This window comes from Candoia aspera, chromosome 2, assembly GCF_035149785.1.
Source record: "Candoia aspera isolate rCanAsp1 chromosome 2, rCanAsp1.hap2, whole genome shotgun sequence".
NCBI lineage: Eukaryota > Metazoa > Chordata > Lepidosauria > Squamata > Boidae > Candoia > Candoia aspera.
In genome coordinates, this window is record NC_086154.1 from 68,008,201 (window position 1) to 68,023,058 (window position 14,858).

Genomic DNA, 14,858 nt, shown 5'->3' on the forward strand with positions numbered 1-14,858 from the left:
AACATTGGCTGGGCTTGCATAATACACTTAGCCGCAAATAACTAACTGCATTTTGGCCTATTGCATTATGTAAATGGAGCAAGTAATGGCCATGTATGATGCCTGCTACAGTGCATGGCCTGAGCTGGCTACCTGCCTGTGTCACCACTTGCCTGTAATACTTTGGGAGAAGATAATCACACCAGACAGGCCAGGCAAAAAGTAAGCATTACTGTTTCCTGTATAGCAGGTCAGAACACTAAGGAACCTGGGCAGAAGACTTGAAGCTACTGCTACCCATTTCCGTTGCCAGAGACTAAAGCAGCTGCCCGATGGCACAACCAGTGCTGAGTTTGAAATCAGGCCATGCGGTAGAAAAGGACAGGAAACAGATTCAATTTAAGTACACTGAATCCCCTTTAAGACTCCTCAGCTATGATATGCCTGTGGAGTCAACTGTGAACCTGCATACCCAACAGAGTCATTTGCCAATGACAAAGGCAGTGTTATGTATTTATTTATTAAATTTATATGCCACCTGACTGCCAGGAACTCTGGCAGTTTACAAATTGTAAAAAAATAAGAAATCAACACAAAACAAAAAAGAGCAAAGATGGCAGAGATAACAAACCCAGATGGAAACAAAGGAAAAAGAAGAAAGGGGGCTTCAGTTGTATTTGCCAAAGGCCCAGGCGAAGAGCCAGGTCTTCAGGGCTCACTGGAAACGGCAGAATTTATTATTACTATTATTATTAGATTTTTATCCGACCTTTTTTTTCTTGATCAACTCAAGGCAGAGAACATACCTAATACTCTTGCCTCCTATTTTCCCCACAACAACAACCCTGTGAGGTGGATTGGGTTGAGAGAGTGACCGACCCAAAGTCACCCAGCCAGCTTCCATGACTAAGGGAGGCCTAGAACCCATAGTCTCTTGGTTTCTAGGCCAACACCTTAACCACTACACCAAACTGTCTTAGAGTGCAGGGCTGCTTTCATCTTTCTGACGAGAACATCAGTTCCTATGTATGCTTTTGATATTTGTAACAATGAGGACTTTTTCATAGATGAAGCTTATTATACAATCTTAACCCAATCCTGGAATGGAAAAAATGTGATCATAGTAACACAGTTTGCATGTTTGGACCTCTATCATGCACTCTTTGTTTTTAAACAGTTTGGAGGCTTCACCTACTTCAGACTATGGTTTTGGAGACTGACCCATGCTTGTTATAGGGTGCACGTGACTTGCCACATTGCAGTACCTCCGCTCAACTCTCAGTCTGTTTTCGAGATACAATTAAAACCGCTAAACTGTATATTATGTACAGCCCTGCCCAGATACTAAGATGTTCAGGAGAGTCCCTTCTTTCTGTCCTGCCAAATAACTGATGCATGATTAGCAAGAAGAATCTCACCAATTTAATTGGCTGTTGTTCTTGCTACTTTTTATTGTTTCTGCTAATAACGAGAGTTGCTTTATCCGTTGCCTGTTATTCCTGCTAACTTCACTAAAAGTATTGTGGGTTGCTGAGACGTAAGATACAAGATTACACCATTCTTGGAATGTTCGTTGCTTCAAAGTTTCTTTTTACCCTTTTAATGTTATCTTAACTATAGTAATGATGACATTTGCCATTTCAGAAAAAATGAGTACAACTTGTTCAATGGCTTTAAAAATTATGCTGAATGCCTATTGTTCCAAATGATCTCCTCTTAGAGCAGATTAACAGAGAAAGGCAAAGAACTAAGATAACCCCTTAAAAAGTCCTATATAAAAACCTATCTGTCATTAGACACCAGAAGCCTGTATTAGGCCAATCTTTACACAAATCTTACATTCTATCTATCTATCTAATTTATCCCCGCCCATCTCCCACCGGAGGCCTCTGGGCGGTTTACAACAATCGATTAAAACCATCACAATAATACAAAAAGTAAAATACAGTAAAAAAATACTATAAATAGAAATAAAAAATAAAGAATAAACGTTTGCTTCAAATGGCTTCATCCATTTTGCTCTAGGGCAGTTTGGCCTTTAAAAAGGCAGAAGAGTAACACAACTCTTTGAACTTCACATCCCAGTACAAGACGCAGTAAGTTGGTTGCCACAATTCTCAACAGCAGGAACTGGATAGTTTCCCAGGCAGCAGCAAAATGAGAGCATGACCTACAAACACACCCTGCTGCGCTATCCCCTTTATACAATAACGTTATTGCTCTCGGCTGGCCACCTGAGACCTTGTCTAATAATCCGAAAAGCAGCAAGGAGAGAGCCCAAATAATAAACGTTCGATTACAGAGGGAAATTATGTTTCCATAGCTTTCAAAAAGGCCGGAACTAATTTACACTTGAGAGAAAACTTCCTAATTACTTTCTGCTACTTGCCAGGGTATTTTGTTTATCACTCATATAATCCAGAGACATTAGCAACTAGGATAATTTGTAACTTGGCTCCCTGATGATAGAATTTAATTTGAAGGAGTAGTTTAAATGTTTTTGGAGTTTTAAATGGGCAACTTAGCATCTCATGAGACCTACAGCAGTAGAGTCCTTTTGAGGGCCAGAGACAAAATTAAAGGCATTCCTTTTCCAGTGTAAAGTTTGTTAAAATTATTATCAACCCCCTCGTAATTTTAATAGAAAAGTATTTATTTATGAACAATACCTGGCTTTTTCATCCATTTTTCCTACACTCTAATAAAATGGCTATTACAAAGTACAGGGATACATTTATCCTTTTTCCACCATGATGCAGTCCTTGTAAAATAAACTATACACAATAGTTCATATTAAAATCCAAATAGAAAAAGTCAGCTGTCATCAAACAGGATTTCAGGATACTGTTTCCAAAATTGATCTCCAATAATATCACAATACAAAGGAACTGGTGTATTTCTTATCTGGGTTACTTCGATTTCCTTCTCTTCTGTTTCCCCTGGTGTTTTAATTTTTTTCCTAATGATTTCATTTACCTAGAAATACAAATAACAGATTAGTAATTGAACTTCTTGAAGCCTATTCAGAATTTACTTTTCTTAGAGTTGCAATGTGTAATGTATTAAAGTGAAGTATCACTTTAATGTATTAAAGTAGCACTGTAAAATGGCAGGGTTCATCTTCAAAGCAACCTCATTCTACCTCAGCCAGAAGAGAATGGTTTTTTCAATGTGCCTCTCACTTGCAGTGGCTTGACTGATGCATAATGCTAAGCTATAGGCAGCATCCTCCCCTGAACCTGTTTTGCAGTCTTCAAGGAATCCCTCCCCAAGACCATGCTGTCCAAATCTGGCATCAAATCATCAACAGCACAATTTTCAATAGGGGCAGAAGGAAATAAAAATGAGTTAAATTTTCAGAAAACCTTAGCATGTTCTAAAGAGTTAATCCCTAGGAAAGTAAAAGAATCACATCCTGAATGCCAAGGATGCTGTGTGTCATTATGTTATCACCTTATAGCCCGATCGCAGTAAACAGGGCAGAAAAAAAAGAGTCTTGTGGCCAAAAAAATGTTCCCTGGTTGTTAATGAAGCCATAAAATAGTTTGCTTGCTTTTGGCTTGGGGGATGCAAGAAGCTACACCATGGCTTAGTACTATATATAAACAGGCTGCTATAGTTTGTTCCACAAACCATGATTTAAAATATTGACTTAGTATATGTGAATCCAGTCAGTGTGTTTTTAAATAATACCTGGAGGGGGAAATAGTTTACAGACTTGTACATGTAATCAGATCAGCAAGACAAACCTACACACTTCAACATAGTATTTAGATGTTGGAGGCTCCTTATGCAGGGCTGGGGAATCACTGTCCTGTAAGATGTTTCTTAATTGTAGTTCCCATCATCTTTCATCAGAGGCCAGATAAGCTAGAGCTGATAGTACTGGTAGTCCTCAGGTTACAATGGCAATTTGGACTGGGATTGCTGTCCCTAAGCAATGTGGTTGTAAAGCACAAGGTCACGCGACTGCATTGCTTAGGGATGGCAATCCTGGCAGTCCCGGTTGCTGTCGTAACCCCAAGATGCGCAGGTCGTTAAGGGGGAGGCAGAGTCCCAGGTAAGGAGCACAGGGGTTTGGGGGAGGCTGGGGGAGGACCTGGGAGGCCCAGCACAGGCTGCATGTGAGTTGAGGGAGCAAGGGGGTGGAGGGCTAAGAGGGCCAGCACAAGCTGTGCAACTTGAGAGAGGCCAGGGGCAGCCTGGAAGGTCCAGCGCAGGCTGCACGTGAGTCAGGGGTGGGCCTGGGAGGGCTGCTGGAGGCTGTGTGTAGGCAGGGGGCTGCTGTAGGTGAGAGCAACTCACTGGAGCAACTTGTGACCTTCCCTGCTGGCTTCCCTATTGACTTTGCTTGTGGGAAGCTGGCAGGGAAGGTTACAAATGGCCATCACATGACTGTGCTCCCTGTGATGTAATCGTGAGCCAGACAACTGAGCACCTGGACCACAATGGCCAGAACTTGGGGGACCGGTCATATGTCAATTTTTTCAGTGCTGTCATAACTTTGAACAGTCACTGAACAAATGGATGTAAGCCGAGGACTACCTGTGATTGGAATTGTAGATGTCATTTTCCTGAATCATATTGAATGCTATGACAAATAAAAGTTGAATGAAGACAGAGAGGTACTTGGAACTCTCCCTATCCCCTTGTACTTAAAAATCTTTCTGTCCAGTGTAATTAATGGGCAGGAATGGGAATTCCTTCAAAATAGCCCAAAGACTGATCTAAATCCTGCCTAGTGTTATGTATACACTAGGCTATTATTAATAATAATAATAATACTTGTATGCTGTCCGACTCTCAACAACTCTAGGTGGCTCACAACAATCAAACAAAGCAATTACAATAATATAAAAGATAAAAAAATAAAGATAAAAGATGGCAAGCACTATGAAGTGAGGGGTCTCATTCTCCCTTTCCAAAGGCTTGGGGTAAAGAGCTAAATAGATAAATATGTAAATGATGGTAGCTGACACTAAAAGAAATATATAAATTTACACAAAAGGTACAAGTACAAATAAAAACATCTGTAAACAACCAAATAAGTTTTGTTTGATCTTTTCACTGGTAATACATAGGAAAATGAAAGTAAATAATGGAATTCTCTCTTTCATGACCAAAGAAGGTGAGCTAAGGAAGGAACAGAGTCCTTCAAAGCTGAAATAAGGTGGCATATTATCAAAAAAATACTTGGTGTTGAAAGGAGATATAATAATGAAGAAATGAATCACCTTTGGGAATAGTATTGAAAGCACACCACACATCAGTACAATGTCACAAAACATGAACAGCATAACAGTGCGTACTCCAGTGTAAATGTACTACTACATTGCTAAAGCCTGCCTCTTTTTTTGAACTTTATTTCACTGAACACTAAAATGGTATTCAGTGATATGTAATGCCTAATATTCTGGGTAGATCAAACTTAATATTCTGCTTTACACCAATTTTTGAAAAGACCCAGCAATAGAGATAAATCATGATTTGATTTCATGTACAGACAGACAATCTGCATAGAGACTTCATAAGCCCAAACTTTTCCACCTTTGGGAGCAGGGATAGTTAATACACAGAGATCCAGCATTTAGCTAAGTTTCAAATCGGAATCACCACTATGTCGCTTCTGGTCGTCTGGTGACAGGAATAATTCCTGCAGTAACTTCATCATGGAAAAGCATGATCAACTGACAAGACAGATGTCTCTGGTAACTCAGCACAGATGGACTTTGTAAAAACCACTATATTGTCTTAAAATATTTTGTATAATTGCTTATTTAAAATATGCTTGCTGCCATTTTAAAGACAAATGAGAGTATGTTTTACCTTCTGCCATACTAAAATAGTTCCTTTCCTATATATCAAAGGTTCATTGTTGTAGTTAATGTTGAATTCTGAAAATAAAATTTCATTCTTGTCACTTGCAAGAGTTCCCTGAAGGAAAAAAAGGAAAAAATACATTTCATATGGATACAGAAGAACATAGATAATTTCAAGTGTAATAAATGGATACTGCTCTTCATTTAAGGGTTGAGCATGTATCTAAGAACAGAAAGGAACCTACCACACTTCTAAACACACTCTCTCCCCAGAAAGAAAATCATCTCTTGATCACCAGTTTCACAGACTGTTCTATATAGCTGCTCAATGGTAGCGCTTAAAACCACATTCGTCAACAGGTCGCTAACATGCCATCAATATGTATTAGCAGGCAAATGGTTGGTGAAATAATGTAATACAGCTTTCTCCCAATTTTGTTGCCTTCAAATGCACTGATACTATAACTATTCTCTGACCACATACATATTCATACAATACGGAGATCTAGCACATCAAGAGGGCACCAGATTGGAGAAGGCTGATTTAGAATTTGGAAAATTGTTATTTTTATTCCATAACAAAAACTTGCAAAAACCAGCAATTTCAGTGTATCAGTTTATTCTGTGGACTAAACTCACGGGGGGGGGGTGTTTGTAAAATAATCCCCTTCTCACGCCTATGGGTGCTATGTGTCTTCCTCAACCTCGGATCCTCTACCAGTGGCCTGGGAGTTTGAGGGTTCTGTGCAGTATCGTAGCTGTCCTTAACAAGATTATCTAGAGCACATGGATGCAGATTATCTAGAGCACATGGATGATTGATCCCTTTCAAGTGTTCAGTCTAGGTTACATTCCACTAACCTCTACACATGGGAAATGAACCGTAGGAAACTAAAATTGATCAGTAATCAAAGCTTCCTGAATGCTAGGAGGTAATGCTGAAAAATGAAAATTTAATTAGTGCTGTCAGATATGACATTTCTCCAAATATGATTCAAGTCTTAAAATTTTAAAAAGCCAAAGAAAATGAATCCAATCACAGCTTACAAACATTATTTTTCTAGAGGAATTAAACTTTGTATCATCATAGTTCTCCTGTAACTCTAATTAACTGAATTCAAAGTTCATAATTCTGGAGAAGAAATCCTAAGGTAGATGATTCCCTGGCAAAAAATTACTATTCTTTAAGTCCTGCCAACTAGCATTAGCTAGAGTAGACTTATTAGACTTTTTTCCTTTTTCTTTTTTTCTTCCTGTTGCATCTGATGTTGATCAGTTGCTATACTTTCATCTTTTCTAAATAACAGCCAATTCTCTGTAGGCTTAACCTTACTGCCAGAAACTAAATCCAACCCATGTACACAAGCATTCTAGCAAAAACAGCAAATGTAAAATAAAGTTTGGAATACAACACAAATGCACAAATACATCTGTCCCAGTATGACAAATACTCTGAATGCTATATATGCTGCTGGAACTAACACAAGCTATGGAGAATGTGCTCTTCAGGCTGAGATGTTTGGAATAATGTTTCAAACCTGAAGTCTCTCTTGGGCTTCTACAGATGTCAGGCCACTTTTCTGCACAAGAGTCCAATATACTGTATTGTAGAGGTTATTGATGTGACCTACAGAAATACCAAGTGAAATAATAATCATTACAGAAGAATGGGAAGTGTATTAAATTTTATTTCCACAGCAATATCTACTATAAGATTGGTTTTAGAAGTGGTATTATAATTATTACTACAACTATTGTTACTGTTATTATGTAACCTAATACAACAACATCAGAATTTCCTACAATGTATTCTTATAATAAATTCCTACGTCGTACAGAGGTTTGTTCTTCTTTCTTTTCTTTTACTTTCTTCGATTTATAAATTAGGCAATCCATCTAGTAAGAATCCAATAACCAGATATTTCGGGGGGAGGATCTCATCAATTGCTAGACACAGGAAACTAAAGACATCACTGATAATCTTGAATGTCCAGCAATATTAATACCTTTGTGCTTGTTGACTTGAATAAGGCAGAATCTGAATCATATTTTATGGAGTAATTGATTATAGTGCAGCTGCATTTTTGTTACAGAGAATTTGAGCTATGTAGAGAGTGATTGCCTACCCAATGTGGAATATTCCACATTCCTGCTCTCTTTACTTATTTCTAAGTAAGAATACAAGTTTGAGATAATACTTGACTACTGTGAGGAAGAGACCCGTCTCTACTTTTCATCTCTGTAGTCATGATGATAGCTCAAATCAATAGTCAGATACTTTTAAAGTTTTTTGAAGTAGAAAATCAGATTAAATGTCTATTCTTAAAAATTACCACACTACAACCGCCACCTCACTCCTGTGATACTTACAATCAGCTTGTCGCCAACTGAGGTAATCTTTTAGATTCTGGTCACTAGGAAACAATACCACACGTCCATCAAATCCTGGTGGATACAACAGAGGCTGGTCCTTAAAATAATCCTTCCAATAGAAAACATAGCTGGATGCAAACTGGGAGACCACGAGAGTCATTAATTTACTTGTGAACATAAAAAAAAAGGGGAAACAAAATATAACTTTTTAGTATCACCACAACAGTTAACTAGCCTATATAAGAACAAGAACATGTCCCTTGTTCACAATCTTCAGAATTTTTCCAAAGTATAACTTATTCTCATAGTTTATGAATCCAAAATGTTGAGAGCATAATTCTGAAGCAAGTAAGATTTCCTTAGAAAAAGAGTAATGTCTAGTTCCAGTTATTCCAATGTATACGCTAAGTATAAAGTCCAGATCCAACATGATTAATTTTGTCATGTATCTATTTTATGTTAGGCAAGATTGACTGTCAGTATCTATGATTCTATTACAATTAACCTCTCGTAATAGTAAAATCCAACTCTTATTTATGCATTGTGTAGAAAGCATCTTTTACAATGTGTTTTTATTCTATCCTATTAAACTGATTTAATATCTTACTATATTTTTACTATAAATGAATTGAATAATCTGTTGTCAAATAAAGTGCTTCAAAAATAATGTTTGGTATACCACAAGGATTCACTTACAGACTGGAATACACACAGCAACTCGCATTGCTACAAAGCCTTCATGTGCTAAATGAACTGTAATCCAATATTGTACAATCTCTGTGCAACTGAAGTACTAACGTTAACAATTCTGCAGCTTATGAGAAGCAAGAATATGTAATAAACAGGCATATTGTGAGTCTATCACCTCTTTTTGGAAGGTTTCATATAGTTAGACCACTTCGAAGACTGAAATATGGGAATGAAGGTTAAAGTATCTTGCCAGTCTTTGACTTACTCCAACAGCATTTAATGGCCACTTACCCATCAGTACACTAGTATATACATGCAAAGATGTCTCATATATAATATGCCTGTGTGTGTTTGTGTATGTGTCCCTCCCTCACTACACATACAGTATACGCACACATGCATACATGCATTTGTATGCAAGTTATACCACTTCACAAGTTATACATAAATGTTGAAAAACTAAAGCAAATAGATAACTTTTTGTACTAATAGGACATTTACTAAAGATGGGGAAATGGAGAAATTTTAAGATGTGGAATTCTAGTAGAAAAGTAATAAGTAGAGTCCCCCTTTTGGGGGAGATGGGCGGTAGCAAAATTTGAATTATAAATAAATAAAGTAATATATGCTGTGTTGTGAGAAATGAAAATTTGTAGAAAGAAGTGAAAATGGCTGTACGTAAGAGTGTATTCTATCCCTTTATCACATGAAAGTGAGACTAAATATGTCAGGAGAAACATTAAGTTGGAGTAAGATATTTGTAGTAAAACAAAGGACGATAGAATCAAGAATGCTTGGGTGCTGATGAATATGGAGAATACAAAAATGAGTGACTAATATGAAACAAGTGTACTGAGTCATACAGAGGGAATCAATGAGGATCAAACTGCAAAACAGACATATGAAGGAAGAATGAATGGATCAAGAGGAAGGGGGTGATCAAGAAAGTCATGAATGGAGTTGAGGAGATCCATAAAGAGTGAGATGTGAAGTTTAAAGAACAAAAGACAATGTATGAAGCAATGAATGCACATGATGGAAGGAACGATGGTTTGCATGGACAGAAATGTATAGAGATGTATGCTGAATGGTGCTGGTGAAATTCAATTTTAGCTATGTTTAATTTTCTTATTGCGTGCCTTTCATTTATTTGAATTATTATATTTTAATCTTGTTATGTGCTATGCATAATGTTGCTTATCTTCAAAGGGAACAGCATGATGGAAATGTACAATATGTATATGTGTAAATTTTTATATAAGAGTCCCCTTTTGGGAGAGTTGGGCAGTGATAGAAATTTGAAGAATGAATAAATAAATTATACATACATACATACATACATACATACTTGCTATTACCTTTCCTATCCTGTGAGCTGAATGCCTGTTCTCCCCTCCCCACAGCTTTTGTAACATTCATTTTCTGCATCATACATAAAACTAAAAGGAATCACTACAAAAAAAAAAAACAAATGCTAACATATATTGCCAAAACACAACTCTTTCCAAGTCTTCATAGGCTTCTAGAACTGTATGAATTTAACATACATTGCCTCTGAATTTTCCTCAGCCTTGGTTTGGGAACCCATGAAACTCTCATCCCAGTGTATCAACATTTTTTAGAGTTAGAGCAATTTTTCTCAAATTGGAGTTATTCAGATAGCCAGTATTGCCATTTCTAAGAGTGGAGATACATGCAAAAACTACTTGCATAAAATAAAAAGTAATCAAATTGTACTATTAAAGCTTATTTTAGAAAGGGTGTATTAATGTGTATTGGGAGAGGGAGAAAAACGTTAAAAGTAATTACCTTGCCCTTCTCTTAAACAACTTGGTTTTCTTTTTGAAAACAAAGCTGTATTCATCACTTTGTCCATAGGCAGTGACAATATTCTCCAGCTCTTGCATCACTGTCTGTGCACACTTGTTCATCAAATTAAGAGCACGATCATCATTAGGTTTCTTAAAATCATGTTGCTCAACAAAGCTTCAAAAGGAAAAACATATAACACTGATTTGTCACATCCATTTAAATGATTCTCCTGTGTTACAGATACTTTTTTTTTGAAGGACTTAACCATAAATGCATGCTGCATTTAATTTATTTATTATTTCTTATTTATTTAATTTCTGCATTAAATATAAAGGTAGAAGGTAATTTTTCATGTACTAGGAAATAGCCTATTTCACATAAGACAGTATGAAGGCTGCAAACTATAACTCACAAATAATTAAATGCCCTCTACAAGAAGAAACAATTCTTTCCTGGCCTTCCACTCTTCCTTCAGCATGTGCACACCACACATTTATACTTATTACACCGACGTAATTCACTGTAGTTCTCTGTATCTTTCTATCCTTGCAAACAATCTGGGTCTCTCTGGTCCTATGGCAGCATTTTGGAACAAGGCACAATACCAGGCAGAAGCAGCAGAGCTAGGAAATTGCTGCAAAAGGACCAAAGAGACCCAAATTCAAATCTGCACTCAACTGGGGAAGCTCATTTGATGGCTTTTGACTCATCACTCTCTCTCAGCAAGATCCCTTCTGTATTCCAGGCCTTGTCACTGTGCTAGTTTTGGAAGTCCCTTGATTTTTAGTGCTGGAAGACATCCATTCCTTGGAGTCAGGTTCAAGGAAGGCTTTAGAGTTCATGGCTTCCACAGCAACCATGGGCTTAACCCAGATAATATCCGGCCGTCTAAACATAGATAGACCTACGCTCACTGAGGTAAATATGCTCATCTGAGGCAGAGCAGTTAGTGTGCAATCTTGATAAAGAGAATATTACACTGATTTTTTGCAATGCACAGATCACCCACTCTGATCCAAATAACATGCACTATTGCCTTGTAATTCCTACCAGCTGAATACATCTGTTAAGATGGCTCACCCCAGGTGCCTAATAGATCCAGAAGGCACGTCGGTTTCCTAGCAAACTGGCAGGCAGTTCTGCTGAAAAAAAGGTAGACTCCTGAATTAGGATGTGATCTGAATGCTTGACATGACTGCTTCCGAGTGGCCTCTCTCTGGTGGTAAATCATGGGGAGGCTCCTTGATTTACCAGGGACATCTCAGAGATGATGTGACAGAAGTGAAACCTGGAGCACCGGTGAAGCAGATCTGACCAAGCAGGAACAGGAATACAAACTCGTTTGAGCCCACAGCAAGATAAAATTGGTGAAAGAAACAATGTGATTACGTTGCTTACATTCACCATTGTCTTCAGGGGAAAAGTTTTCCTGAGAAGAATTTTGTGGTGGTATCTAGGATTTCTTTCAGCCTATGAATTCCAATGAAGTGAGCAGGGTGCTTTCTAACATGATCTCTGACGCCCGTGGGCTGGATCCATGCTGCTGCTGGCTCCTTCAAGTGGCTAGAGTATGTGACAAGCTGGTGTCAGAAGTCAAAGTATCTTGGACGGAGAGAGTGATGCTGGCTACCCAAGTTGTATGCCGCCCCCCGAAGCTTTCCCTGGATCAGGCTGTTTTAGACAACTGCTACACAAACCCTACACCTTTTGGGAAAAGTTGTTGAAAAGATCAGGAGTCCGTTACAGAGGACCTTAGAGGAAGTGGATTTTTCCTTTTTCAGTCTAGATCAAGGTTTCTCAACCAGGATTCCATGGAAGCCTAGGGTTCCACAAGAGGTCACTAAGGATTCCCTGGGAGATCATGATTTATTTAAAAAATTATTTCAAATTCAGGCAACTTCACATTAAAGAGGTAAGTTTCATTCTTTATTTTTAGTTTAAGAATACTGTTAATGCATGTATACAGGCCTACACATGAAATGAATATAATTTTGTAACTTGTGGCCTATGTTTGAGCCTGAATGTGCAGGGGTTCCCTGAGGCCTGAAAAATATTTCAAGGGTTCCTCCAGGATCGAAAGGTTTCAAAAGGCTGGTTTAGATTCAGACCTGGCAATTGAACAGAAATGGCATTAATTGCTCTGATGGATGACCTTCATAATGATCTGGCTGGGCAGAATATACCAAATAAAGTCTTAACTAGACCTCTCAGCAGAAATTATTGTTCTGTGAGAGTTGGAAGTTGCAGGCACTGTGTGGTTCTGCTTCTTCCTGAGTAGGTGGTTCTAGTCAGAAGTGGTGGAGGAGAGATCAACCCAATACATGCTGATTTATGGGATGCATCATGTTTCAATGCTCTCCCCACTGCTGCTCAACATCTACATAAAAACACAGAGATAGATCATGGTGATATACCATCAATATGCTGATACGGTTTTACATCTCCATTCCAGGCCCAGGCAGAGATACCATGGAAATCTTGACCCAGTGTCTGGAGGCTTTTAGGACTGGATGGGACAAAACAAACTGAAGCTGAGCCCAAGTAAGTCAGAGTAGCTTACTTTTCTCAGAAGGGTTATCTGCCAAGTTATAATATGGATAGAGTCTCTCTCTCTCCCTCTCTCCACCATTATTAAGAAGTTAAAAGGGCAGATACTTGCAGACAATGTTTTTCAGTTGTAGCCCCTACATTATGGGCACACCTCCTCATGGTCAAATCAACATCCAATTTAATGACCTGGGAGCTTATAAAAACAGCTTTTCTAGAGAACATTTGAGGCATGATGAATGCATGCCATCTCTATAACTGCAATATATTGTTTTCTTTTTTATAAACTGCTGGTAGTCTCCAAATTATGGCAGAATATAATATAAATATGAAAATACAGTAAGCAGCGATACATCTGATTTTACATAATCTGAATTGTCATTTACGAAGTGTTAAAAAGTAATCATTAAAAAACTAAACCAATGCCATTTTAGAAGGGAAGTTAGTGCTTTGCCATTACACAGAAGCAAGTGTCAACACAGGTAAGAAAAGAAAGCAAGGACAATATGCTCATAGCAACAGAGATAAGATATACCAATTAGAAAGAGAGAAATTAGGCCTTGTTAGGAAAGTAAAACTTGAAAATTCTAGAAGTAGACATGCACAGACTAGCTGTTTACACCTATAAAATAGCTTTGCACCCCTTGCAAGGGGTTGACCGGATTCAATGCTTTCACCTTGGATGCTAGTAAGTTTTTGAACCCTGGATAATGGTATCTGGTGTTTTGACCTGAACGAAGAACGAACTATAGGGAAGGAATTCTTCCAAAAAAAGTGACAAATATAATTTAAAGGATATTTTGATGAGGATTTGATTCATGCTACCATCCCCCACAATAACCCTCCTGATACCAAAGGTCAGTTATGCTATTAAACACACGCACGCACACCCACGCGGTGTCCTAAATTTGCAGTGTTTTCTAAACTTGGCAACTTCCAGATGTGTGAACTTCAATTCCTAGTATCCCCAGCAATGCCCGTATGAACTGATGAATTCTGGAAACTGAAGTCCAGTATCTGGTAGCTGCCAACGGCTGGGAAACGGTATCCTAAAGTGAAGTCAGCAAAGCCAAGCGCCCAGCGCGAAACAGATTCCACTTTGAAGTGGCGCGGCCGAGGCTGGAGCAAAGTATTGGCGCAGATCCTCATTCCTATTGGTTGGCCGGTCGCTAGGCGACCAAGCCTGTTAATCCACACGCTGCCGCTAATGGTTAGTGTGTGTCTTTACCGGTGGAAACAGCGTCCGTCCAACCGGACCACGATCCAGCAGTTGGGTAAACACTTATCCTCCGCTTCGAAGGCCCGGACGTATTCGAACTTACTCTTCGCCATGGCGGCTCGGGAGTAGCAACGAAACCTTGCGCGAAGACGCAAAACGATGGCAGTGAGAGCGCTACCAAGCCGAGGCTGCGGCAACATTACCGGAAGGAGCGCTGGGCGACACCGGAAGAGGCGAACTCTAACGCCGCTCTCTATGATACCGCAAGATCGGTCGGAGTCACTATCGGCCGCTGCCTCTTCCAGGTCTACGTAGAGCTGTCCGAGTAAATGCAGAAGGATCCGAGGCTGAGAACCACTTCCTCCGATAGCGAGCCCCCTCATCCCCCATGTTCGTAGACTGTTCTGCTTGCTCAGTGG

The 14,858-nt window shown here is 38.8% G+C and overlaps 1 protein-coding gene across 3 annotated transcripts; it reads right to left on the minus strand.

The window, feature by feature from the left end:
* Positions 1 to 2,611: 2,611 nt before the first annotated feature.
* On the minus strand, positions 2,612 to 14,822 carry THG1L (tRNA-histidine guanylyltransferase 1 like). Of its 3 annotated transcripts, none has more exons than XM_063292134.1 (6): positions 14,449 to 14,822; positions 10,671 to 10,847; positions 8,169 to 8,338; positions 7,337 to 7,425; positions 5,806 to 5,913; positions 2,612 to 2,955 (listed from the first exon to the last, which is right to left on the minus strand). In XM_063292134.1, the coding sequence occupies exons 1-6, from the start codon at positions 14,820 to 14,822 to the stop codon at positions 2,794 to 2,796; spliced, it is 1,080 nt and encodes a 359-aa protein (XP_063148204.1). In that variant the 3' UTR covers positions 2,612 to 2,793. The 3 variants fall into 3 exon arrangements, with proteins under 3 accessions (XP_063148204.1, XP_063148205.1, XP_063148206.1); XM_063292135.1 differs by having other exon boundaries at positions 14,543 to 14,641; XM_063292136.1 differs by lacking the exon at positions 14,449 to 14,822 and having other exon boundaries at positions 8,169 to 8,243; positions 10,671 to 10,842.
* Positions 14,823 to 14,858: the final 36 nt, after the last annotated feature.